General features: G+C 37.9%; 1 protein-coding gene across 2 annotated transcripts in view; it reads left to right on the forward strand.

The window, feature by feature from the left end:
- The window catches only part of VEGFC (vascular endothelial growth factor C), a 79,997-nt gene that overhangs the window by 43,455 nt on the left and 11,680 nt on the right, over positions 1–24,862 (forward strand). For both annotated transcript variants that reach the window (XM_027122514.1, XM_027122515.1), the window contains exons 2-4: positions 5,083–5,296; positions 6,730–6,920; positions 16,664–16,815. In XM_027122514.1, coding sequence (XP_026978315.1) covers positions 5,083–5,296; positions 6,730–6,920; positions 16,664–16,815 — 557 coding nt within the window. The remainder of the gene's footprint in view (positions 1–5,082; positions 5,297–6,729; positions 6,921–16,663; positions 16,816–24,862) is intronic.

Below are 24,862 nucleotides of genomic sequence, written 5' to 3' on the forward strand. Positions count from 1 at the left end.
GAAATAATATGGAGGAAACAAAAAGGTGCTGAAATAGTTTATGTCAATTAGGATATCTAGTTACAGTGGATGGAAAGCTGCAGTAATTATGTGACCTTACAGTTGAAGTCTCAACGAAGAGAAAGCACCACCCGTGTATAGTGCCTCGACATACAATTTTAGGAATGGAACAGATTTTTCTGAGGTTTTAAATTTGAAAAAAGCTTGGCATTTTGGAGATACCAGTGTTCTATGACTGAGGGTGGGAATGATATGAGATGAGATTGGAGCATTGATGGGAGTCAGATGCTCAGGGCCTTAGATTGGATTTTATCTGATGTCTAAGCCACCAAAACCTGGATGAGTGGGATCATTCCATCAATGAGTGTTTTTCAAGGATTCTTGTGATTTGTGGGTGGAGAGTCCATTGGGGGGGTAAACAGAGCAGCTGAGAAGATCAGTTATGAAGGTAATGCAGTAAATCAGGCGAGAGATATTGGTGGTGGAAACTAGGAGGTCAGCAAAGGACATGGAGAAAAATTGCTATATTTTAGAGGTAAGATTATTAGTACTGGCTGATACATTATATTTAGGAGTAAAGGAAAGAGAGAGAAGTGTTAATTCCCAGACTCTTGAATGAGCAATAGGTTAGTAAGTTTTAATGAACTGGGAAAAACCCGGGAGGAAATGCATTTGGAGAGGAAATTCATCAATTCCGTTTTAGATGTGTTAAGAATGAGACCTTAAGAAACCTAATCATTTTCTCAGGGTTGGGAATGGATGACGATACTCAGAAAGAAGTGTAAGGAGGATGTAAGGGAACTATTTCTGAGCCCTGAGAACGCAAACATTCAGGATTATGTATCAGAGAAGTCAGCAGAGGTTACTGATAATAACAGCCACTAAAGGAGAAGGAATAGCAGAAAAGTGTGACTTAGGGAGAAACAGAACTCATGGTTTTGGAATAAGAGCAGGTGATCCGCAGGACGGAGGTGTGAAGTATGGTGGGGTACAGAGGGTTCGCACAGAAGCTGTGGGAAGCCAGTTCCAGTGGGTTAATTGTGGGAGCCTTGACAAGTGATTAGGAGGTAGGAAAAGCACAGATACAGACAGAACATTCCAGAATGGAAGCTGTGAAGGAGAACAGAACAATGGCAATAGCTCAGTAGGGTTGTGGGCTTACACAGGGTTTTCTTCTGCTTGTTGATGCTTTTGTTTGTGTTTATTTTTTAAAATCTGGGAGAACCACAGTTTCCTATGCTAATAGGAACAGTACAGTAGAGAAAGAGCGAGAGAAAGGCTGAACAAGAGGAGTAGTGTTGCTAGAACAGGATGGTTCCAAGCACCTGTAGGGTTGCTAGCTTTTTGTTTTGGTTTGGTTTGGTTTGGTTTGGGTTTTTTTGCGGTATGAGGGCCTCTCACCGTTGTGGCCTCTCCCGTTGCGGAGCACAGGCTCTGGATGCACAGGCTCAGTGGCCATGGCTCACGGGCCCAGCCGCTCCGCGGCATGTGGAATCTTCCCAGACCGGGGCACGAACCCGCGCCCCTGCATCGGCAGGCGGACTCCCAACCACTGCGCCACCAGGGAAGCCCGGGTTGCTAGCTTTGGACAGGATGAGGAGAAACATTTTACTCGCTCTGTATCTGAGTTGCTCTTTAACATCTGTTTCCCTTACGAAGTGTGAGGTAGGTTTGTCCACTGAATGCAGGAGTGAGGGAATGGAAGTAAGTGGAGATGGTTTGAAATTAGCATGGGAATAAACCAGCATGGGATAAATGAACTGGTGGTGAGCACTGTTAAAGGAAGACTTATTCTGACACTGGCTAACACCCTAAGGAAGACTACTGAGAACTTCATCAGGGTTGAGCGGAGTTGTTTCTGAAGTAAGCAGCTGGGGATCTAGGAGTACCTGGCTTGATAAGGGAATGGCTGTGGTTCCCCCAAAACTGAGAGGTCCTGTCCCCAGAAAACATTCCAGATCCGGAACGCTGAACTCTCATCATTCATCTGCGCTGAACGCAGCAGACCCTCATCATTCTTCTAGCTCGGTTACCTACTGAGTGTGTATGCTCAGCATACCCCACCACACACACACACATGCACTCTCACACACACACACACACTGTCACACAGACTCACACACACACTCACACATACGCACACCCCTTTCAGAGCCAGAGTGCAACTGTGGTCCAAAATCAGTACCAAAGAAAAATAAGTAGTTGAGTAAATGAATTTATAAGTAAAAGCATGCTTAGAATTTATGCTTCTGCTATTTTGAAAAAAAATCCTTGAATGGGTTTTAATTATAAAGAGAAATTTAAGAGCTCAAAGGTTAGTAAAAATGCAAAATAAAATTTTTGTGTTTTCAGACACAGTACTTCTGGTTAAATAAGTCAACTTTGCTTTACTCAACATTGTTTCATAGCAACAAATTCCCCCCACCCCCGCCGACACTTTGGTAAATAATCTGGAACCTTTTAGACATAGAAGCACATAAGGAACAAAAAATTTAATCTGGACGTAATTGCAATATACAAAACAGGTATGCCTTAAAATTAGCAAATTCTTTGGGAAAAAACAAGTTTGAGGATCTTATAATTAATATTCTCAGCCCTCAAAAAATTATATATCATTTCTAGCAGGTAAACTCAATGAAATCTTGGTTATAACTAGCATGCCTAGAACAGTCTTTGGCACAGAGTAGTCATTCAGTAAAAAGTTGTAAAAGCATAAAATTTTCCCTTTGGTATTTATTTTAAGCATCTTATTAGGGACAAGTGTCTGCTTAGTGTACCAGCCTTCTTCCTATGAGCTTTACCTTTCCAAATACTGTCTTATTTACATACACAGAAGCTTTGCACAATACATTTTAATATCTACATTTATAAATGGGAAACCAGAGGCTTAGGGTATTATTAATATCAGCATTTTCTACACTTATGAAAAACCTACTATAAATAAGCACTGGGCTATTTACATACTTTATTTCAAAGTAGCTCATTTTTACAGCAGTCGTCACATTTCACAGGGGAAAATGAGCCTCAAAGGTCACACTCATAGTAAGTGAAGGTGAGATTCAAACGCAGGTATATCTGTGCCCCAAACACATGTTCTTAGTGTTATTCTATATGAGGTATGTGTGGTTCTCCAAAACATGATCTGTCCTAGAAAAATCAGAATTCAGTTAGATATTTTGTTAGAAACGTATCTCTGTGTATGCATTATGTGATTTTAAGTACTGTGTAGACGTGGTGGGAGAAAACAAGATTTCACAAGGAACACAGGTTTTAAGTGAATAGGAATTAATGTTAAAGTATGCTTTAAGAACTGAACCTTTTATGGAGTTTAATGAATATCCCTTAATATAATTATTGCCCACATGTTTACTGCTATTACCACCACTACTACTATTACTAAGCTATTGCTATCCTTGAGTGCCTAATGTAAACCAATGCAGGGGACACGGGTTCGAGCCCTGGTCCGGGAAGATCCCACATGCCGTGCAGCAGCTAAGCCCGTACGCCACAACTACTGAGCCTGCGCTCTAGAGCCCGTGCTCTGCAACAAAGAGAAGCCACTGCAATGAGAAGCCCGCGCACCGCAATGAAGAGTAGCCCCCGCTCGCTGCAACTAGAGAAAGCCCGCGTGCAGCAACGAAGACCCAACGCAGCCAAAAACAAATAAATAAATAATAAATAAATAAATTTTAAAAAAAGAAAAAGGACCAGTGGAACGAAAGTTCCAAAGCAGACCCAATGTAAATAGTCACATGATTCACAGCAAAGGAACTAGTGCAGTGCTATGGCAAAAGTGTGGGCTTTTCATTAAAATTAGATGTGGGAAAAAAGAGAATCAGGACCTCAACCTCACACTATACTAAAACATCAAGTCTAAGTTAATCGTAGGTCCACGTTTGAAAAGTAAAATAATAAAGATTCTAGAAGACAACATAAGATAATATTTTCATGACTTTGCGGTAAAGATTTTTTTTAAATACACCAAAAGCACTGACCGTAAAGAAAAGTTCAAACATCATTAATATTAAGAATTTTACTTCATCAAAAAACACCATTGAGAGAGTAAAATTACAAGTTTCGTAGTGGAAGATGTTTGCAATACACATATTTGACAAAGAACCTGTATCCAGAATACATCTTACTCTTATAAATCAACAACAAATAAAACAGCCAACAGAAATGGATCAAAACCTTTTAATTGGCACATCTTAAGAGAGGGTAACCCCGTGTCCAAATAAAATGAAAGTGTTCAATGTCATCGGTCCTCCAGGCATTACTCATTAAAACCACAATGAGTTAGTATCCCATACTTAGGAGAGTGACTAAAGTTTAAAAACTGCTAGTTGTGGGCAAGGGCATGGAGCCAGGGAACAGCCCTCGGAAGTATAAATTGTCAGTTGGTGCAATCACTTTGGAAAATGGTTTGGCCGTATTTATAAATACATACCTCCTGAACTGTCAATTCTGTTTCTAGCTATGAAGTCCCCCAAATGCATACTTTGTCCATCAAAAGACAAGTAGGGGGCTTCCCTGGTGGCGCAGTGGTTGGGAGTCCGTCTGCCGATGCAGGGGACATGGGTTCGTGCCCCGGTCCGGGAAGATCCCACATGCCGCAGAGCGGCTGGGCCCGTGAGCCATGGCCGCTGAGCCTGCGCGTCCAGAGCCTGTGCTCCGCGACGGGAGGGGCCACAACGGTGAGAGGCCCGCGTACCGCAAAAAAACAAAAAACAAACAAACAAAAAACTAAGTATGTATTTTACATTTTAATTGTGGTATTTAATTTCATTTTAATTGTATTGATTCAAATTAAAAGATGAATGTAATTTTACCAAGAATAGTTAATTTGGGGAAAATTAATATTTTAATAGAAATTTAGCATATATAACTATATATACATATATATTTATACATATATAACAAGCCTAAAGGTTTTCTAATGCATATATTATGTATATATATATATTTTTTTATTTATTTGTATAGGTAGATAGACAGATATAAAGCAAGGCTAAAGGTTTTCTGGTGCATCTGTCCCACATGCCTACTCTGACAGGTAACCGATCTTGCACGCCACTTTGACAGGCTTATGCAGGCAGAGAGCTGGAGGAGCAGCTGCGGTCGGCGTCCAGTGTAGACGAGCTCATGACTCTGCTCTACCCTGAATCCTGGAAAATGTACAAGTGTCAGTTAAGGAAAGGTGGCTGGCAACACAGTAAAGAGCAGGCCAACGCCAATGCGAGAACAGAAGGGGCTCTAAAGTTTGCCGCAGCACACTACAACGCAGAGATCTTAAAAAGTAAGTATGGGAAAGAAAATATATAGTAAGCTTCACATGTCAACCCAGGGAAAGCTGTCACTCTGGTCCTTTAATTTCAGCATTTGTGATACCACTGAATACCTTTAGGGCCGAAAGTAAATAAAACAACAAAATAAAGAATTATTTTCAAACTACAGAAGTTTATGGTTTCACTGTGAGTGGTTAAGATGATTTCTTGAAAAATAAAGACAGGGAGGTGCGTGCATATCAACACACTGTAATTTTTTTTTTAATCGAGGTGATGTCCCATCGGAAAAAATTTTAAAACATACAGATCAATTTTACACACTATACCAGTTTAATCACTTAAACATTCTGCATCATAAAAATAATTGCGCATAAATTTTCTTTAGCTTTGGATATAGAAACGTTTAATTTCTAAATCATCCAAAATCACCTTATCAACTGCTACTTGCTTCTGTGTTGCTTCGGGAACTTGCTTGAGAGCAGGACTTTGGTAAAGCTACAGCCACAAAAAATTATGATGTTGCTCAAAATGCCATAGCATAAATAGGTGGACACTTTCAAAACGTTAATTCCTTCCTGTTGTTGGATGTTAACTGCTGTAAAGGTTTGAGATTGCAAATTATTTTGAGAACAAAAGCAAACAAGCAAAATGGTTTTATGGTTGAATAGCAGTAGTTTATATCTTTTTTTCCCCCAAAACTTTATTTGAGGGGAAATAGGGGGAAAAGAAACTAGAACATTTAAGAAGTACATCATTTTTAATGCAGTCTTTAAAGAGTCAGCAGTGTTATACGTAAAGCACTGACTCATTGGGAACAGAATTCTAAGAGAGATCATGAAAGGACTAGATTTTGACTTTCCTGAAAAAGCTTAAGTACAGGATGCATGTCCCAGTTGCTGGAAAATACCCTCTCACTTCAAGTACCTATCACCAGGACACTACCGAGGTTGCCAGATCGCCTGCCTGAAAATGAGTTTTGAATTGAACCCAAAACCAAAGCCGTCCTCTCATTTACATCTCAGTTTAAAAAAGAAAAATTAAACACGTTTATGTTTGCTCTGAGACGTCAAAATTGCTACGTATGATAGTAAATGAGCACGAATCTCTGTGGGTTTTATAAACATCTGTATGTTAAATGTTCGTTTTCTTAAGTAAAGAAAACCAAACATAAGGGCCGTAGAATCAATATTCTATTCTCATTTTGAGAAAGCGTCTGGATGTTAGCTGTTTTTTCTTTTAGAGAATACCTTTAGCTGCTCTGTTAAAGATTATATCCTATTCCAGTTCACGGGGCGATATAGGATCCCATCAACTCTTCCTCTAAAGTTATGCATTGTACTTAACTCTTCACTCTGAAATCAAATGTGAGTGGCTTCCAGCTGCTGTGGGTGTCTCCGCCTTGGCGGCTTCCGTGCGACTCACGGCCTTCCCTGTGACCCGACAGGTATCGATACTGAGTGGAGGAAGACCCAGTGCGTGCCGCGGGAAGTGTGCGTGGATGTGGGGAAGGAGTTCGGAGCAGCGACAAACACCTTCTTCAAGCCTCCGTGCGTGTCCGTCTACAGATGCGGCGGCTGCTGCAACAGCGAGGGCCAGCGGTGCACGAACACCAGCGCCAGCTACCTCAGCAAGGCGGTAGGCCGGGCTCTGCGTGAGCCCTGCACCCGGGCGCCTTCATCCCTGCGGCCTTCAGAGGGCCTTAGTCCCGCTCACACTTGCTTGTCTTGTCTCTGGGGAACGAAGTTAACGTCCCAGTAGTTGGTGCTTTCCATGGTAGACCATCACCGAAAGAGTAATTGATGCTTCGTGAACTCTCTTTGCAGAGTGGCATCCAAGCCACGTTTTAAAGGTCAAATAGAAATGCTTATGCCGGTAGCGTATTCTGCAGAAAGTAATATTCATTTTAAAAAGATACTAAGATTTAAAAACATGATGCTGTTTTTATATTCAAGCCAAACTCTATCAAAGGCATGGCGGCCTTCTGAGTCTCTTGAAAAGAAAACGCTATCTTTTTCAAAGTTAGAGAAAATAAACATGAGGGATTTTGGAATTAAAATAAATTTTTTTGAATACCTTTAATTGTGTATATTTTAAAATAATTCAGTTCAGCAGTATGACATGTGTCCTAGACAATACTGTTTATTATTATGGTACTTGAGCTGTATTTAATCTCCTTTCACCTCCATGCTTCACAGAATTTAGGATTACTTTTATAGTACATTTATGATGTTGCTATGATTCATTTTACCTGCTTCCTCCCAATTACCTGCTCATATGAAAAAAAAATCGGGATTTGCCTATGCCATTTTTGAAGTCTGTCTGGTTTCTTGTTGGTTTATGTTTTCACATTTTGTTTGGATTTTTTCGATAGACTTGATACTTGCGATAATCACAATTCTTATAAATTCTGATCTGCATAGCAGTGGCTTTACAATGTGTAACAACGGAGTAGTTTTCATTTTAGCATTTCAAGTTTTTAAAGATGTGCAGAATTTTGGAGTTAAAAGTTTGAAGTCAGTTGGGAAGGAAGTACTTAGTCTTCCGAGTTCCGCTCCGGACACCCGCCTCTGACTCTACACACCCTCTTTCCTCACCTTCTCTTTCTGCCCTTCCTGGTGATTACTCCCAAATCTTTATCTCCAGCTCAGACCTCTCTCGTGGTTTCCGCACAACCAACTCAGCCTCGTGACTCAGCTTTCCCCAGACAGGTCAGAGTCAGCCTGTGTCACGCTGGAGTTACGGCCTGTCTCCCACCTCCACCCACCCTCACAAATAAACAAAAAAGTCAATGAATCTTTTTCTTTTTCCAGCGTTCTCTTAGTAGATGATGCCGTTCTTTTAGTTGGTCGGTCTGATTATTCTTGCTTTCACCAGAAGCCCGGTCAATAATTCCTGTTAACTCTACCTTCCAAACGTCTCTAGAACCTGTCTGTGTCTTCATTCTGCTGACTCCACTCTGATCTGGGCTGCATGCGTCAATCACCTGGGGCATGACGCATGGACCAGCCCACTAACTGAGGTCATACCTCCTCCCTACTTCCCTCCAATCCCTTTGCCACATTATAAGCAGTGAGTTTTTTCTCTTCTAAATGAGAAATCAGATGCTGCTCAAAACTCTCCTGTAACGCTGCCCGTTGCGACGGAGCCAGCGTACCGCGAGGGTATTGATAAGCTGGCCTTCTCTGATTGGACTGCTCAGGCTAGCATCTCTTCCGATCGGTTGATACCAACCTTCTAAGTTGTGAAATGTTTTGAACGACGCTCCTCTTCAGGTGTCTTCTTTAGTGTAAATCCTTTAACATGGTTTCCTGGGCCCTCCATGATCTGGCTGCTACTTAAATCTGCAGCTTCAATCGTCTCTGCTCTTTCCCGCAAAAACTGCTTTCCACAAATACCCCAATTCCTTTACTCTTTAAATTATGTCAAAATCTCTTACCTCCAAGTCATTCCAGTACTGCATCCTGGGTTTGAAACACCTCCTTACACATCACCACCACGTCCCCACTTATCAAGCTGATTTCTACACATCCTTAGGCCTAGACATAAACGTCGCCTTCACAGCATCCTGTCCTGTGCTCCGATAGCACCCTTTATTACCCATACAATAGAGCATCATTACCTTATCTGTCTGTCAGATTATTTTATTCCCCAGGCTCTAAACCCCGTGAAAGCAAAGGCTGTGTTTGGTTATTACCATGGGCCATAATAGCGCGGTAGTTGGCACGTAGTGAACGCTGGGCGCTAATTAAATACTTAAATAAAAGGGAACAGATTTGGAGTCAAAGGCAGAGTTTCGAATAGGCTGGTTTTGAAGCATCTGAGGGGTATTTAGGTGGAGATGCCAGAGGAAGACTGGGCATATAGTTCTAGAATTCTACAGCAGTGATTGGATCTCCAGCTATAGATTTGGGAGGAAACCTCGTGTTGATGAATGTGGTTTGAAGCCGTTACGTGGTTGCTACTGCTGAGAGAATTCTTGTCTCAGGAGAGAGATCGGAAGCTAATACCCAGGGAAAGCCAATATTCAGTCGTTGATATCCCGCCCATTTCTCCCTTTGATTTTGTAATATCATGCCCTTCTCCCACTCAGATTTATTTTTTAAGGTAAAAGGGATCATTTGAATTTAAATTCAATTAAGCAAATGTGGTGAAGCACCTACTAAGTAGTGTTTATCAAGGAGGATTACAAACCAAGGAGAACAAGACACGAAATTCCTGATGGCACTGTTTTCATTTGCCTTTGACCTTTTTACTGATTTTGCAGCTTGTAAAAGCTTGCACTCAGGTAACACTCTTTCCTGAGTTTATCTGTTTTTTTTATATTTTCCATATAGTATAAATGGGAGCATGTGAAGATTGCTTTCAAACATAAAAGGAAGTTTCTTACCGATATTTTCTGAAGGGGAAAGAAAAAAGTGTTTTGTTCCAGAAATTCCAGACACATCTTTTGGCAGCAAGTCACCAGTTAGAACCACATAACAATGTACCTTAAGTAATGTAGAACCCAAGTTTTTAGTAGAAACTTCATAGAAAAATTTTATGGGGTTCCATGAAGGACAGGTTATCAGCGTGTGTGAGGAAGCCAGCCGTGAGTTGAAAAGTAAAACCACATGCACTGAGCATTCCAGAGTGAGCTAATCCATAACAACCACTCCGAAGTCCTTCCCAACTAATACCTAAGTGACTTTGAAAAGTTACCCAGATCGGATGTCTTCTTGACCTCTTTCCTAAACATATGCTTTAAGTGTATTTTCTCATGAGAAATTGTACGTTTAAGACACATCACCAAAAAGTAGAAAGTGGATTTTGCAGAACGTAAATTATTTGATGGCCAAAGTAGAAGCAGAAGAAAGTCATCTGTTTTTGAGCCAAACATATGGACAAAAAATTATTTAAATGTTGGTATTGTTGTTGAATAGTGTCACTGAAGATAGGAATGAAAAGATAACTGCTAAATCTATGGGCTTTCCTTGGACATCTTGGAGTTAGAACTGGAGAAACTGTATGTGTTCATTAGTATCAACTGAAGGAGCAGCTCAGTCTGGGCCCTAAACCTCCTTTCCTCATTCTGACGTACATGAACCACATTATTTAAAATTCTGTGTTGCTGTCTTAGAAATAGCTATTCTATGTTTGTGTTATCTTATAAAGAAATCATATGAGCATATAGACTAGCAAAAGCATGCCAGATCATATTGGAGTTCAAGTGTTTCCTAAAATTGTCTTTTACTGCAAAATTCACTTAAACCTAAGTAGAATGTACAACTCTGGAATGAAACTTAGAAGTATTATTTTGCACTGCCGACAGGGATAGTTCTTCCATTAATTAAACAGAACACCAGCAGTCTGAAGGATTACTTTATTACATTCATATGTATTTAACAAGTGGAATGCGATTTGTTCTGAATCTTTAGCTAAGTAATATTTGGCAAGCATGGTTGTTGGAAATCAGGTTTTATCCAGATGTGGGAAAAGAACTCTATACCAATACCAGTTATCAGAAGTTAATGCATCTGTTAAACATACCATTTTTTTCCAACTTAATGTACTGATCATGTCCACAAGTTTTATTCAGTATTTCTAAAACTCCTGAATTGGGGTTTTTATTTTAATTGTAGCACTGTATGTACATTTTATTTATAAAAACATGTAAAATGAATTCAATACCAGATGTAAATCTGTTAGGACCTGCTGTCTTCCCAGACCCAGTTTAAGTTCCATAGACCCTTGATAGCTGGCCATGTGGTTAATATACTCAGTTAAAAGGTTAAAATAAACCCTCAATTTTCATCTTTTCACATGTTTAGGGATTATTTCTTTAAATGTTGTGCAGTTTTTCTGTCTGACTTTGCAGTTATTAGCCGTGCTGTCCAGGGGCTACAGATGTGTCTACACTTAATTAACGGACTCAGGGTTGGAATATTTAAATTACACATGGTAGTGAAATATTATTCTCTGGAGAGAAACTGGTCATATTTTGAGATAAAAAGTTGTAAAGGAAGGCACTTTTTGTGTCATATTTTTATCCACTCAAACATTCTCTTGAATTTGGTACTAAACTGTAATCCAGGATCTTCTCAGAAAGGAAGTTCTACACCTTTTTCTTGCATAGCCTGCAAGAGAAGTAGAAATAGGAATTGTTGTTTTACAACTGTTGCTATGCTGGTGTAAACGACCTGTTGTTTCAAAATGTGGCTTTATTTGAAGTCCATTCTTGTTGGTGGGAATGGACTGTTAAATATTCTTATTAAAGAATTCCAGTAGATAGCAAATGGGGACCTGTCTGTTGGAAATGTTTGTCATTTCCTCTTGTTTATTACAGTTTTTACTGAATACACAATCAAAAAATTTTTTCAATTTCCATCTTTGTTTAAATGCCATCTTTATGTAAATTCTTTTGATCTTCTCCAAAACCAGCAACTCTTTTAATAGGCATATGCTGATAGTATAGCATCAGTTTCCATAGTGAATTTTATTATTATTTAGATGCTTAATTATATACAAGCTAATACCATCTGTTGTTCAACAACAATTCACTTTATGGTATAAAACTATTTTAGGAAAATCATGATGTTCAAAATATCAAGTTATATTTATCATCCATTAATGATGGATGACGATACTAAATACATCCATTAGTATTTACTAGGTGCACGTATATACATAGAATTATTAGCTAAAGCTGAACATAGTACATAAATTTTGCACTCTATGAGTTTAAATTTAAAATAGAGAGTACAATTGTGCACACATTAAAGAACAAAACAATCTGACAAGAGTATAAGGATTTTTACTGCATTAAAATATAAAGAATCTATTTATTGTTTCAAAGACTGATGTGTTTGGATAGACCTTAACTCTTCTGAGAGAAAATTATAGTCACTGTGTTGGTTTCAGTCTTTATATAAATGACAAGCACAGATTTCATAAGGGAGTTAAACTGCAGGTTCTTGCTTACCAAGAGCATTTGTGGTAAACTATTTGCTGTGTTTAAAATTCTAACCTAGTATCATCATACATACACAGAGATTTTTTTTTCCCTAATTCGCTCTCATTGTTAGTTTTGCTTAACTAAAACTAGGGACAAGAGTCATTGATTGATGACTGTTATCTTGAGATGACTGTTGGCTTGAGATGACTGATGACCTATACGTTCTCAATAAATAGTTATTGAAAACTGAACAAAGAAAGATTTTAAATAAGTTAAAAAATTGTAATTCCTCTAACAAAGACTCAACTCAGTTTTAAAGAAGAGGAAGAAGAATCATCCAAACAACACTGCCATGAAATCACCACCATTATTATCCCTATTTCATAAATCATGAAACAGCAGCTAAGAGAAGTTAGGTAATTTTTCCAAATCACAGAAGTAGCACAGATGCAGGACTCTAATTAATGTCTGTCTCTTTTTAAGACTAAGATCTTGGTTATTCTTATATCTCTAGTAGAAAAGGGAAGTTGCCAGTTATTTGAAAAGTTTATTTATTTAGGGAAACATGTGAGTTTATAATGTGATTCTAATTATTAATATTTTTCAGCTCAAAAAAAGTTTACATTTTCTGAGCATACTATCTAATTAGGAAAAAGGGCTATAGACATTCTTAGTAACATAGGGATTAAATATAGCAATGTAAAATTCACAAATTGGTCTGTAAAAAAGAAAGTGGAATTTATTATACTTATTAAAAAGGAGTAGAAACTGTATTTAATCATTTTAAATGAAAAAAAAAGTCAATCAATACTCACATTTAAAGCTAGTGCAGAAAGGAGGTGGGAAATGAGAGCGGCTCCTTTAATGTGTGACAGCAGCTGGCATTGGCACAATTACGTCTTACTGTCCACACATACAGCACATCTCAGTAGATGTTTCTAATTCTTCTGAAGTCAGCAGATGAATAAAACTCAATTATCAAAAATCTTTTTCCCTTTAATATTGGTCAAAAGCATCTTTCTCTGGACCCTTAAATTGACACAGTCAATTAGAAAGTTAAGGAAACTGCCTGAAAATCTCAGGTCAAAATTTGGAGGTGGAAGGTGTGTTTCAAACAGAAGAAAAGGGTTTTTACTTTAATCTTCAGCCTGTTTCTTCCTTTTGATCAAATTAACTGAATTGAGCTGTCAAATTGCCTACTTGGACACAAACAAGAGACATTTCTATGACATCAATAATTAAATATTTATTTTCCTTAATTAGAAATAATTTTTCTCTCAAACTGCACCACAGTTTTAATGCCTATGAAAAATCTTCAACTTACAGGAAAAAAACAGTTCTCTGAACAGTGATTTGTTTTTTCAGTGCCTCTTTACCTGTCCCTTTATCCTTTTAGTCAGTGTATTCACCAACACAAATCCCTTCCACCCTTTGAAAGTATAGCGCCAGGCTTATTTTACCAGGAAGATGCCTCTTAATATGCATTTGACTGATCTCCATCTCACTAGAACATTCTTCGAAGCCCTACTTCCTGAATACACACCTGGTGCTTTGGGGCAGGTCCTGAATGGGGACACTGTCCACCCAGGAATGGCCGAAATCTGTCCACGATCACTGATAACACTCACTGTGGTCTCTTTCCCCTTTGGAAACCATGCCAGGGTGGAACCTGGAATGGCAGCAGTCATTGAAAGGAAGGATGCCGCTGAGGTCTGGAGGTGGGAAAGCATCACTCACTCTTCTACAATAGCTGTTATCTCATAGTGCCTTATCCGTCGCTCTCAGGCCCTGTTCTGCCTTGAGTCACTTGAGACGATGCCCCATCTTGCAGTGGTTATTACACGCATTCTGTAAGCAGAAATGCCCTCATGGCCTGACCCGTCTCATCCCTTTCTTTCCAATCGCATGAGACCACCCTTCTTGTTTCTTCATTCCCACCTGCTCCAGCCCTCAGACTCACTCTGGTACCCAGTTATCTCCACTCAGTCCTTAGCGCGCTTGAAGACCTTTGACCCTGTGACCACACCCACCTTCTTGAAGCTCTCCTCTCTTTGTTTTTTGTTTGTTTGTTTGTTTTTGCGGTTCGCGGGCCTCTCACTGTTGTGGCCTCTCCCGTTGCGGAGCACAGGCTCCGGACGCGCAGGCTCAGTGGCCATGGCTAACGGGCCCAGCCGCTCCGCGGCCTGTGGGATCCTCCCAGACCGGGGCACGAACCTGCGTCCCCTGCCTCGGCAGGCGGACTCTCAGCCACTGCGCCACCAGGGAAGCCCTCCTCTCTTTCTTTTGATTCCCTTGGCTTAACAGTTCCCCTCCTGGTTCTCCATGGAGGGTCAGACTTCTTCCCAAACATATTCACTGGTTCACGTGCCTTTTTTCACCCCTTATACGTTCCTGTTGCCCAGGTTTCTATTATTAGGCGTGTTCTGTTTTCATTCAGAATGAGCTCACCAAGTATTCTCATCAATGCCCAAGAATTTAATTCCAACTTTAATACCGCTGGCCTTTAAGGGGCTCTCCTAAGCTCTAAGTACATATATCTAATTGCCAGTTAAACATAAATTCTTAGGTTTTTCTGAGCTGACCTGTACATCTTTCTATCATTTCCACTATGACAGACTTTAATTAAGTAATTTATAAATATATAAAAATGAAATAAGCAATTCTAAACCACTTTATATTTCTTCTATAATGCTGGTTCTTAATGTAGGGTCGAGAGATGTCATAAGAAGTAGAAAAACTGTAGTATATATAGGTAGTACAGAATTCTCTCTCTCTCTTAAAATAGTTATACATTGTGCAAAATATTTCTGCCAGTGTGACATTTTACCTAATAAAAGGCTTTCATCCAAACTGCATAAACAAATGTCTTTTTAGAGAAGAAACTGGTCAAAATGGTAATACTGGGATACATTGAGGCCATACGTTGAGATTATCTACATAGAGTAGGAAGTATTCTGGAACACATCTAGAATCCTGAGAATATATGCAAATAATAATAACTCACATCCACACAGCAATCAAAATACATATCACAATCGTATACGTTAGCTTACACAATTTTTAAAACAGTCCCATGAATTAATGGGTCAAATGTTACCCTGAATTTACAGGTTGTTAAAGAAATATACAGCTTCGAGAAGTTAAATGACCTTTCCAAGTTCACATAACTTACAAGTGGGGTTGCCAATAAAGGTGCCCTGTCTTGTGCCCATTCCTCCTCAGGCACTTAGGCTAAGAAAGTAGCTGAAGTTTTACACGAATATATAAGAAATACATTTCAAGTGAAGAAAATGTGCATTTATAATTGAGATATTTCTATATTTCATTCTTCAAAATTCATTTCAGTGAATCTCCCTGTAGGCATGGACAGAATGGGCACCTAATTCTATTCCCTAAATATCTGCAGTGATCTTCAACTGTTGGCATGAAATTACAGCAAAGGGTGGAACCACAAGGCTCTGGTGTGTGTTGTCTTTTTTAGCACTACACAAATGGCTGTAAAGGTAGCAAACAACACGTGGTTTAACTACAATTAAATTACTATGAACTGATCTTATCAAGCAGGTAATGGTCAGGATTTCACTTTCACCATTATTACTGATCATAATTTAGATTTTAAGAATCTTTGGCATTTAAATCCTCTTAGTTTTACTTAATCACTAATTTATTTGTATATTCAACTTAAAACATTGTTTTTGTGGAAGGAAGAGGACAAGCTGAAGTTCTCCACTAATGAGGCATTCAGAATGAGGTTTTAAACGAAATGTTAAGACTCTAATCCACCATCATGTATAATGTCCTACCCTGTTTTACACTTATATTCTCATAATGCCTTCGTCAGAATAGCAGAAACGATCCTTTACTAATGAATGTATTTATTTTTCTTTTAAACATAATAAATTCATAAGATATCTCAGATAAATGTAAAACTACTTTGAGGTTGAAGTTTAATTTGGAATGAAAGTCAGTTTTACATCTATGTATTTTATGTCTGTGTATTCAATTTACATAAAATAGGACTTAACCAAACATTTCAAGGTTGTGTGACCAATAGATTTGCTCTTACATCACAAAGATATTTATATCAGTGCCATTTTTTTAAACCCCTGGAATAATCTAGGACTCTGAAACAATCCTTTTTTCCTTGAACATGTTGGTTTGTCATATCTCTGCTCTGTAGTCATTAGTTGGTTATCAGAATTCTAATATGCTTTATGATAGTGACATGAGATAAGCATATGGACTGTTTACTATTCTGATAAAGGATACTTATTAGACGCAAAACAGTTTTTACATTGTAATCATAAAAACTTTAGCATCCTGAATACATTATGCAGCACTACCTAATCATGAAGAGTTAATCTCACTCTTTTTGGACTCCAACATGTACCATAAAAATGCTTCATAGCATCTATATAATTTTTCTTCTTTTGTCCCTTCTTTGTAGTTGTTTGAAATTACAGTGCCTCTCTCTCAAGGCCCCAAACCAGTAACAATCAGTTTTGCCAATCACACTTCCTGCCGATGCATGTCTAAGCTGGATGTTTACAGACAAGTCCATTCAATTATTAGACGTTCCCTGCCAGCAACACTACCACAGTGAGTATGAATTAAATCTATTTTTTTCTTCATCCTCTACTAATATAAAATTATTTCCAAGTAAACACAGTTGATTGAAAGAATTTTTGTGAAATTTGCGATAATATACTTCTGCATCAAATAAAAAGAAGACATTCAACATTCATGAAATCAACTGTGCAAATTCATAGATGATGCTAAAACTAAAAATATTTGAGCCTAAGATTTTTGGTCCAAAACAAAAAGTAAATATAAATACATTCTTTTCCATCTATTAGCATTCAGTTGCCTCTCTTCAATCTCAATTAGTTTTTCTCTATATATCGATTCATATTTTTTATTTCAGCAAGGATTGAATACTGAAATTTTGATTAATACTTGAAATAATTTTTCTTAATATTACTTCAAATTAACAATCAAAGTAACATTTGTTATTCAAATTTTTTTCGCATCCTTTTTTTAGTTTGGTATATGGCAACATATGCTTCATTAGATCTTATAAAGGGCCTGGATAGAGCATCACGTATTGACTCTATGAACAGTTTATAATGAATCATTATGCACTGCCATCTGAGATCTAGGAACTTTTTGCCCCCAGATTAGGATGCAGCTCTTTGTTCTTTAGTATAGCCAGGGAATATGGAATGGGCGTGTAAATAAACCTTAGATAATTCCAACATTTGTAACAAAAGTATAAATAAATTGATGGGTAAACATATACATTTACCAAAAACCTTTTTAGAAAGCTTTCATTTTCATGGGCTTGACAATAAAAGTGATGGGCTAATAGCAGTTTTCCCTGTTGGAGCTCTTTGTGCTGCTTTACTTAGTGTGACAGATAGGAGGCGTTACCTTTCCAGGGACACCGTAGGAAAAACTCAAGGGTAGCCTAATTTGACTGACAGAAAGAAAAAATCTTACAAGCATCTGTGAATAAATTCATACTAATGCAAGTGGAGACAACAGCCCCCTGAAGTAGTAGGTGCGATTTCATTTCCGCAGCCCTGGGAGCTCTGTTCACCTGTGTCCCTTGGCAACTCCCATTCTAAGCACTTCAGTTGTTATCTCTGTATTGATGGTTTCCAGAATTATAGTTCAAGATCTGACCATATTGATGACTTATAATATTTTATTAAGTCCCTTTTATATAGCTGTGTTTATTATTATATTAGACGTAATAGGTACAAAGTCAAAGATTTATTAAGTCCGTTTATTTACCTCTACATTATTCACAGTAATGGCCTTTCATATTCTTTGAGGCCTTGAAATCACGCAGTTGTCATTAATTCCTTCTTTCCCTTATATCACACCCAAAAGCTATTGATTATTTTGGGGGAGAGGGGAGATATCTGCTCCAACGTAAACTTATTATTTCATTTCCAACACTGTCACCCTGATCCACTTCATTCTGCATGGATTTCTGATTTAATGCGGTGGTTTCAGTACTAGCTTTCTTGTGTCAAATGTGTCTCCAACTCCTGTATAATGTCACAAGTAAGCTTTCAAAGGCATCATTTCATTCATCTGACCAGAAGCTGTCAGTGACTTTCAACTTCTCAAAGAATTGGGCATCGATTTTCCACCTCTGTCTTCTGGTGTCAGCCTTCCTTTCTTGTTTTGCTTCTTATTCTTCACCAAGTCTGTGTTTCACAAAGTCTGGTTCCCTAAATACCACGCTTATTTCCTGCTCTGTAACTGTTTCTATTCTGACCTGGCTTAAAATAAATTTACTTTCTTTTCTGCCTTTCCAAAGCCGTATCTATTTCTCAGAGTTCAGGTAAAGGTCTTTCTGCTGCCTTTGTCGTGTCCAAATACCACAGTCACCTTTGCTTCGTGAATTCCCATAGCAATTACTATACTTACTTTATCCTTGCATGGGTTGTTTAGGGGTCTGTAACTGTTGCATGTGAACCTGGATCACGAGAGTATTTCAGGTAGGCTTATGTCTTCTGTAATGTTCAGCTAATAACACTTAAAAATAATTGAGCTGTTAACTACTTTCAGGCCCTAACACACATTGTCTCATTTAACATTGACAAAAGCATCTGTGAAGTTGGTGGTACTTAGCCTTATTTTACAGTTGAACTGGTAATCACGCTCCAAACTTGGGAGCTAAACAAGTGTACTACACTCATCAACAAATGCTTCTTAAATAAATAACTTATTTATCTGTATATATCTCATAGCATTTGTGTATTTTAGTTATACTTTCATCATTACTTATTCTTCTAACTACTATACTGTATGCTGTTGGAGGTCAAGAAGAGACAAATGTTTGAGCAAAGAGAGCTTGGGTCTTAGTAAGCAGAGCTGAGTTAGGTCTGCCATTAATTAGCGTTTTAACATTGGGTATTTCATGTCTCTGAACCTCAGTTTGCTTATGTGTAAAATGTAAAGATGTAAAGAGGATTGAAGGAAATACTGAATGCTTCCGCAGTGCTGACTATAGTGTCCAGCATCTAAGAGATAGTCATTAAAGGGCAGATTTATTATTATCGTTAAGATTCATGTTGGATTCATTTCCTTGTCTCTTGTGTTTTTCAGTGTGTTTCACCGTGTACAATAAGAAATGTATTTTATATTCCAAGCCAGTGGGCACATAACTATGTGTATATATAATATCCATCTATGTATGTGTGTAATATTTAGAATATATATATAATTTTAAAGTAGATGACTATATGTAACTTTACATGTAGTTATATACCCATATATAGCTATAAAAATAAAACAAAGTATTATTTTAAAATATTTCCTTTAGAGTAGTGTTATTCAACCTTTTTTTTTTCCATTGTCACCCCCTAAGGATCCTTTTATAGGCATTTTTTCCTAATCACCTCCCCCGTGAAATCTGAATACCACAGACACATTTATATTTCTTTATATACCTTAAGTATATCTGGGCTTCATACATTTAAAAGGAAGTAGAAAGCTTACTTTTTTATTCAGCGTAGGATTAAAAAGGACAAAATAAAAATGTTATAGTGAAAAGTTAAATAAAAATGTAAAAGCTATCAATATTGAACATAACATAACTATTTGCTGAGAAATTTTTAAAGTAATTTATTTACTTATAAAAATGGTAATATGTCAAATTACATATGGAAATTAGCAATTTATATAAACTAACAATACAAATATAATAATTTTTAAAACATTCAAAATAATCATGTTCCAGCAAAAGTAAAATAATTTTAAAAAATAAAAAATTTTTAAGAGAAATTAACTTTAACTTTGGCTTCATATGAGAAAACAATGTTTAACCTATATAACTACTAGATATTTATTTAGAGGGTATCAACAATTTTTCTTCTTGGCATATGACATACTAATGTTTTGATTAACATTTAAGCTCAAACATTATTTGAGCTTAAATACACACAATATGATCAATAACTTCCCACCTAGGTATTTATCCAAGATAAATATAAACGTATTTCCACACCATAACTTGTAGACAGACGTTCATATAAGCTGTTTAGCCTGTAACTGGGAAGAAACCAACATCCATCAAAGATGAATGAATAAACAAATTGCAGTCTATCCATACAGTGGAATATTACTGCGCAGTCTAAAAAGAATGAACTGTTAATACACACAACAACATGAATGGATCTCAAAAATGTTAAGCTGAGTGAAAGAAGCTGGACTAAAAAGAATGCATACTGTATGATTCAATTTACATGAAACCCTAGAAAAGACAAAGATAATCTAGACTCAGAGAAAGCAATCAATAGTTGCCCAAAGATGCAGGGGGTGGGGATTGACTGGGATTGAGCAAAGGGAACTTTTTGTGGGTGATGGAAATGTTCTGTATTTTGATGGTGGTGAGCGTTACACAGGTGCACAAATTTGTAAAAAGGCAGTGAATTTAAAATAGGAGCATTTTGGGGCTTCCCTGGTGGTCCACTGCACTCCCAATGCAGGGGTCCTGGGTTCGATCCCTGGTCAGGGAACTAGATCCCGCATGCTGCAATTAAGAAGTCTGCATGCCGCAACTAAGACCCAGACCAGCCTAAATAAATAAATTTTTTTATAAAACAAATTAAAAAAAATAGGAGCATTTTCTTATATGCAAATCATTCCACAGTAAAATTGATTTTTGAAATGCCAAGAGAAAAAGACCCCTTTCATTAACTATAATTTTGAAATTAGTTGAGGTTCAAAATGGTAGATGTCTTAACATCTTTATGGTGACACTTTAAGTCAAGATTATAATGATTCCTTCGGGGGGAGGGCTTCCCAGCACTCCTTCCTGTGGAGATGAAATCCCGCTCAGTGCTGCCAGGAGGAAGATGAGTCATGTCTTTTCCAGACTCTTGGTGTTATGTTTACATTATTATGAGGTTAAATAAGTGGCATATCATTCGTTTTACGTTATTTAAGAACAGATATAACTAAGTAATTGAGAGAGTCATTCACAAAATGAGCCATTCATAAAATAATTCTTGAGTCTCTAAAAAGGACAAAGAATGTTTCTAGGTTCTGTGCGAGAGGACAGAGATGGGCCTGGTTGCCCCTAACCTCTGCGCATTCAGAGTCAAGGGACAACGTGTGTTATGTTGATATTATTATTGTTATGATTTATTTTCCTAAATATTACTGTGCACCAAGCCACTCATGCTCGTAACTAGTGCTGCCAGGTGGTGGCCTTGATGACACACACCACAGAGCAGAGTGTGCTCGCTGTAGGTGGCTTCTTGGTTTGAAAATTCCTCCTCTGCTCACCAGCCCTTTTGAGTTCTGCTAAGTTCTATAAACTTTTTGTGACACTTTTTCATCTTTAAAACAAAACAATAAAATGTTACATATAACACAATACAGTGTAAGATTTATAACCTATAGTCCTCACAGTCTATTCAATAACATGACACTATATTACGTATTAATCTAAGATTATAATACCATAATAGAACAACAATGATGATGATGATAACATCTAACCCACGAGGGTGTAATGATGTTTATTGTCAGTATTCATGTGAAATATTAGCCCACTGCCTGACACACAGTAAGCGTTCAATAAACATTGGCTGCTATTTTTACTGACATTTTACAAATGAGAAAATTGAGTCTTAGAAATGTAATTAGCCTATACAAAGCTAAAAACTAAAAAAAAAAAGTGTCAGAAGGAGATAAAAAGTCAAGTTTTCCTTTTTCTTAAGCTCTCCCCCAATAGCATAGAGCATTTCTAGTATTTTCAAAACAAAATTCAAGTCTCAATAGCAGCAGCAACAAAAAATACCATAAATTCAGAGGTGGAGGACAGTATCTAACAGAAAGGGTTAGTTATCATGTTCATATGGATGTTCTCATAGATTGTTCTCTTTTTTCCAATTATTTCCTCTTATATTTTCCTTCAGATTAAATTCCATGAATTTCTATGGCCCCGTTAATGATGGAGACTCTCTTTTTATGGAGGGAGCGTTTATGATTAAGAAGCGATGCCCAAGATCTTTCTACTTGGTGTTTATTCATTCATGAGTATTTATGTTGAGTCTTCTATGTGCATAGCACTGTGCTAGGAAACGTAGGATTTTTATAAATGGATTATGTAATTTCTTAACTAAAGCAACTTATGTACCAGAGGACAAACATACACAAATACATCTAATATAATAAGTGTACAGTACACTGTGCTCTGCTTCATTCAGCCATTCAGCAGACAGTTATTATGTGCCCTCTAGGTACTACTGTTGTGCTAGGCTATAGAGATAGATAGGATTGCTATTCCAGAAGAAATCCCATAAGGGAGTCAGACATGTAACCTTAGGACTGGAATTGGTGTAGGAGAGGAGGGGGCGGTGGATGCATGACTGCAGCAGAATGTGTGATGGAGAGGGTCTACAGAAGTCCAGAGAGGTCAGCAGAAGTGCAAACGCCATTCCAGGGATGGACTTCTTCTCTCTTTCTCTTCCAGTCGCTCAGGAACCACTAAAAGACACATGTAGGGACGTGATATTTACATCTTACATGATAGAATGAACAGCCTGGTGGCAGTGTAGTACGTGAATTAGAGAAGCCAAACAGGAGTTGGAAAATGTGGAGAGGACACTTCTGAAATAATCCAAGAGAGAAATAATAAGAGTGGGTACTGAGGCAGTGGAAGCGGGGATGGAAAGACATTTGAAATATAAGAAAGTGTATGACTTGGCAACTGCGTGTGTGGGAAGACAAAGAGGGAGAACTTGAAGATGAAACTGCATGTATGATATTCAAAAAGACGGGGAACACCTGTTCACGGGAAGAACGGGTTTGTGAAGGAGAATTTAGTATTTAGGTGTGCACTTTGAGTTTTTGCAGCATCTCTGAGAAATCAGAGTGGAACGTTCAGCAGACAGTGGATCTGGGGCTGGGGAGACACTGGGGTGGGGGGGGCATGCCCATTGGGTAGCTGCCAATAGGTAACTGGCACTTAGAGCAATTGGAAGAAATTAAACCAGCCAAGGAAAATATGGGACATAAGCAGGGAAGAGGGGCAGCAGATGACACCATGGGGAATATGAATGTTTCGGAAACTCGGAGAAATCATAGACTAGCACGAGACTGAGAGAGACCAATCAGAAAATTTAGGCATAAAAACTGGGCGAGAAATATATTACCAAATCCAAAAGATATTGCAAAAGCCAACAAGAGTTGAAGGAAAGAAGTGGTGAGAGGATCAAATATCAGAAAAAGCTTAAGAATGGTTAGGACTGACTCCATGACCTGAAGGACGTGATACAGAGATAACATATGCATTTATTAATGACCTACTATGTGCTAGGCTCAGAGAGAGAGGGTGAGAAAGAAAGAGGGTAAGCAAGAGAGTGAGAGAGAAAGTCTCAATCACGCATGAGAAGCTGAATCAGAGGGATCAAGTAACTTTCCCCAATGTCACACAACTAAAAATGTAGGAAAGCAGAGATTCCAACTAAATTAGGAGCCAATTCATCCCTTTGGGGGTGCAGTCATTACTGCATTTTTTACTTCTTGAAATTAAAAACAATAACTTCAAGCATACAGTAAAGGACAAAAAATGACATCTTTCTGCCCCAATTCAAAATTTAACAAACATTTTGTCATATTCACTTAAGATACAACCCAAAGCCCCAGTCACCGTTCTTCATCCTTGATTCCCAGAAGTAACCACTACGCAGAAATTGTACTATTCTCATCTGTGCTTTGCTATTTTTATAACAGGTGGATGTATTAACATACCACGAGAGATTATAGGGTACACCTTGGTGTGTTTAAATTTTTGTGTTAAAATTGGGCCATTAGTTTTAGTCTCAACAGTATGTTTTATAGATGTAATCATTGATTTCTGTAGGCCTGGTGTGTTCATTAAACAGCTGCATAGTATTCCATTGGATGAATAGATAGGTAGATAGATACAGATAGATAGATAGTTTTTTCATGATTATTCTATGACATTATACTATAGGGAAGCATTAGGAAAAGAATAAAATCAAAGGAGAGAGATGTCACATTTGAGAGACAAGTGCCTTGCAGTTAATTTTACCCACTGGTAAATTTATTGGTTAGTCAATTGGTTATCATTAACAATGTTCCTAAAGTTATCCTAAAGAAAATAACACGTTCTGGGGCCAATGAATAGAATCGAATAATTTAACTGGATTTAAATCTGTAAAAGCAGTAGAGATAAATTACAAAGGCAATGCTGAGACCATGCTTCTGGACCTTTGAGCACAGCCTGCGGTGTTTCGCCTCTGTACAGGTATTGGGGAAGCATAGGGAGTTCTGTGAGTAGAGAAATGACAAGACATTGCTCACCATGGCCAAGGTACCTTGAGTTGTTTTAATGATTAATAAAGATAGAGGATATGTATTATTTCAGCCTGATAAAGAGGCTGTATCATGGGGGAGAGTCATGTTACGGTGAGAAAGACAAAAAGGAAGGGTGAAGAAAGGTGCAAAAATTGACAAATCTAGCCTGAAGGCTAATTTGTGAGTTTGTTTACTGCCTTTATTTCTTTTACAAAAGTGTTAACAATGTTTACTAAGATACCCAGTAAAGCATACCTGCTTCTAAGAAGTTACAGTTATTCAGGTTTATTAGGGAAAC

The sequence above is a fragment of the Aethalodelphis obliquidens genome, unplaced genomic scaffold (assembly GCF_003676395.1).
Source record: "Aethalodelphis obliquidens isolate GAN/ISIS:26980383/991018 unplaced genomic scaffold, ASM367639v1 scaffold25, whole genome shotgun sequence".
In the NCBI taxonomy this organism is placed as follows: Eukaryota; Metazoa; Chordata; class Mammalia; order Artiodactyla; family Delphinidae; genus Aethalodelphis; species Aethalodelphis obliquidens.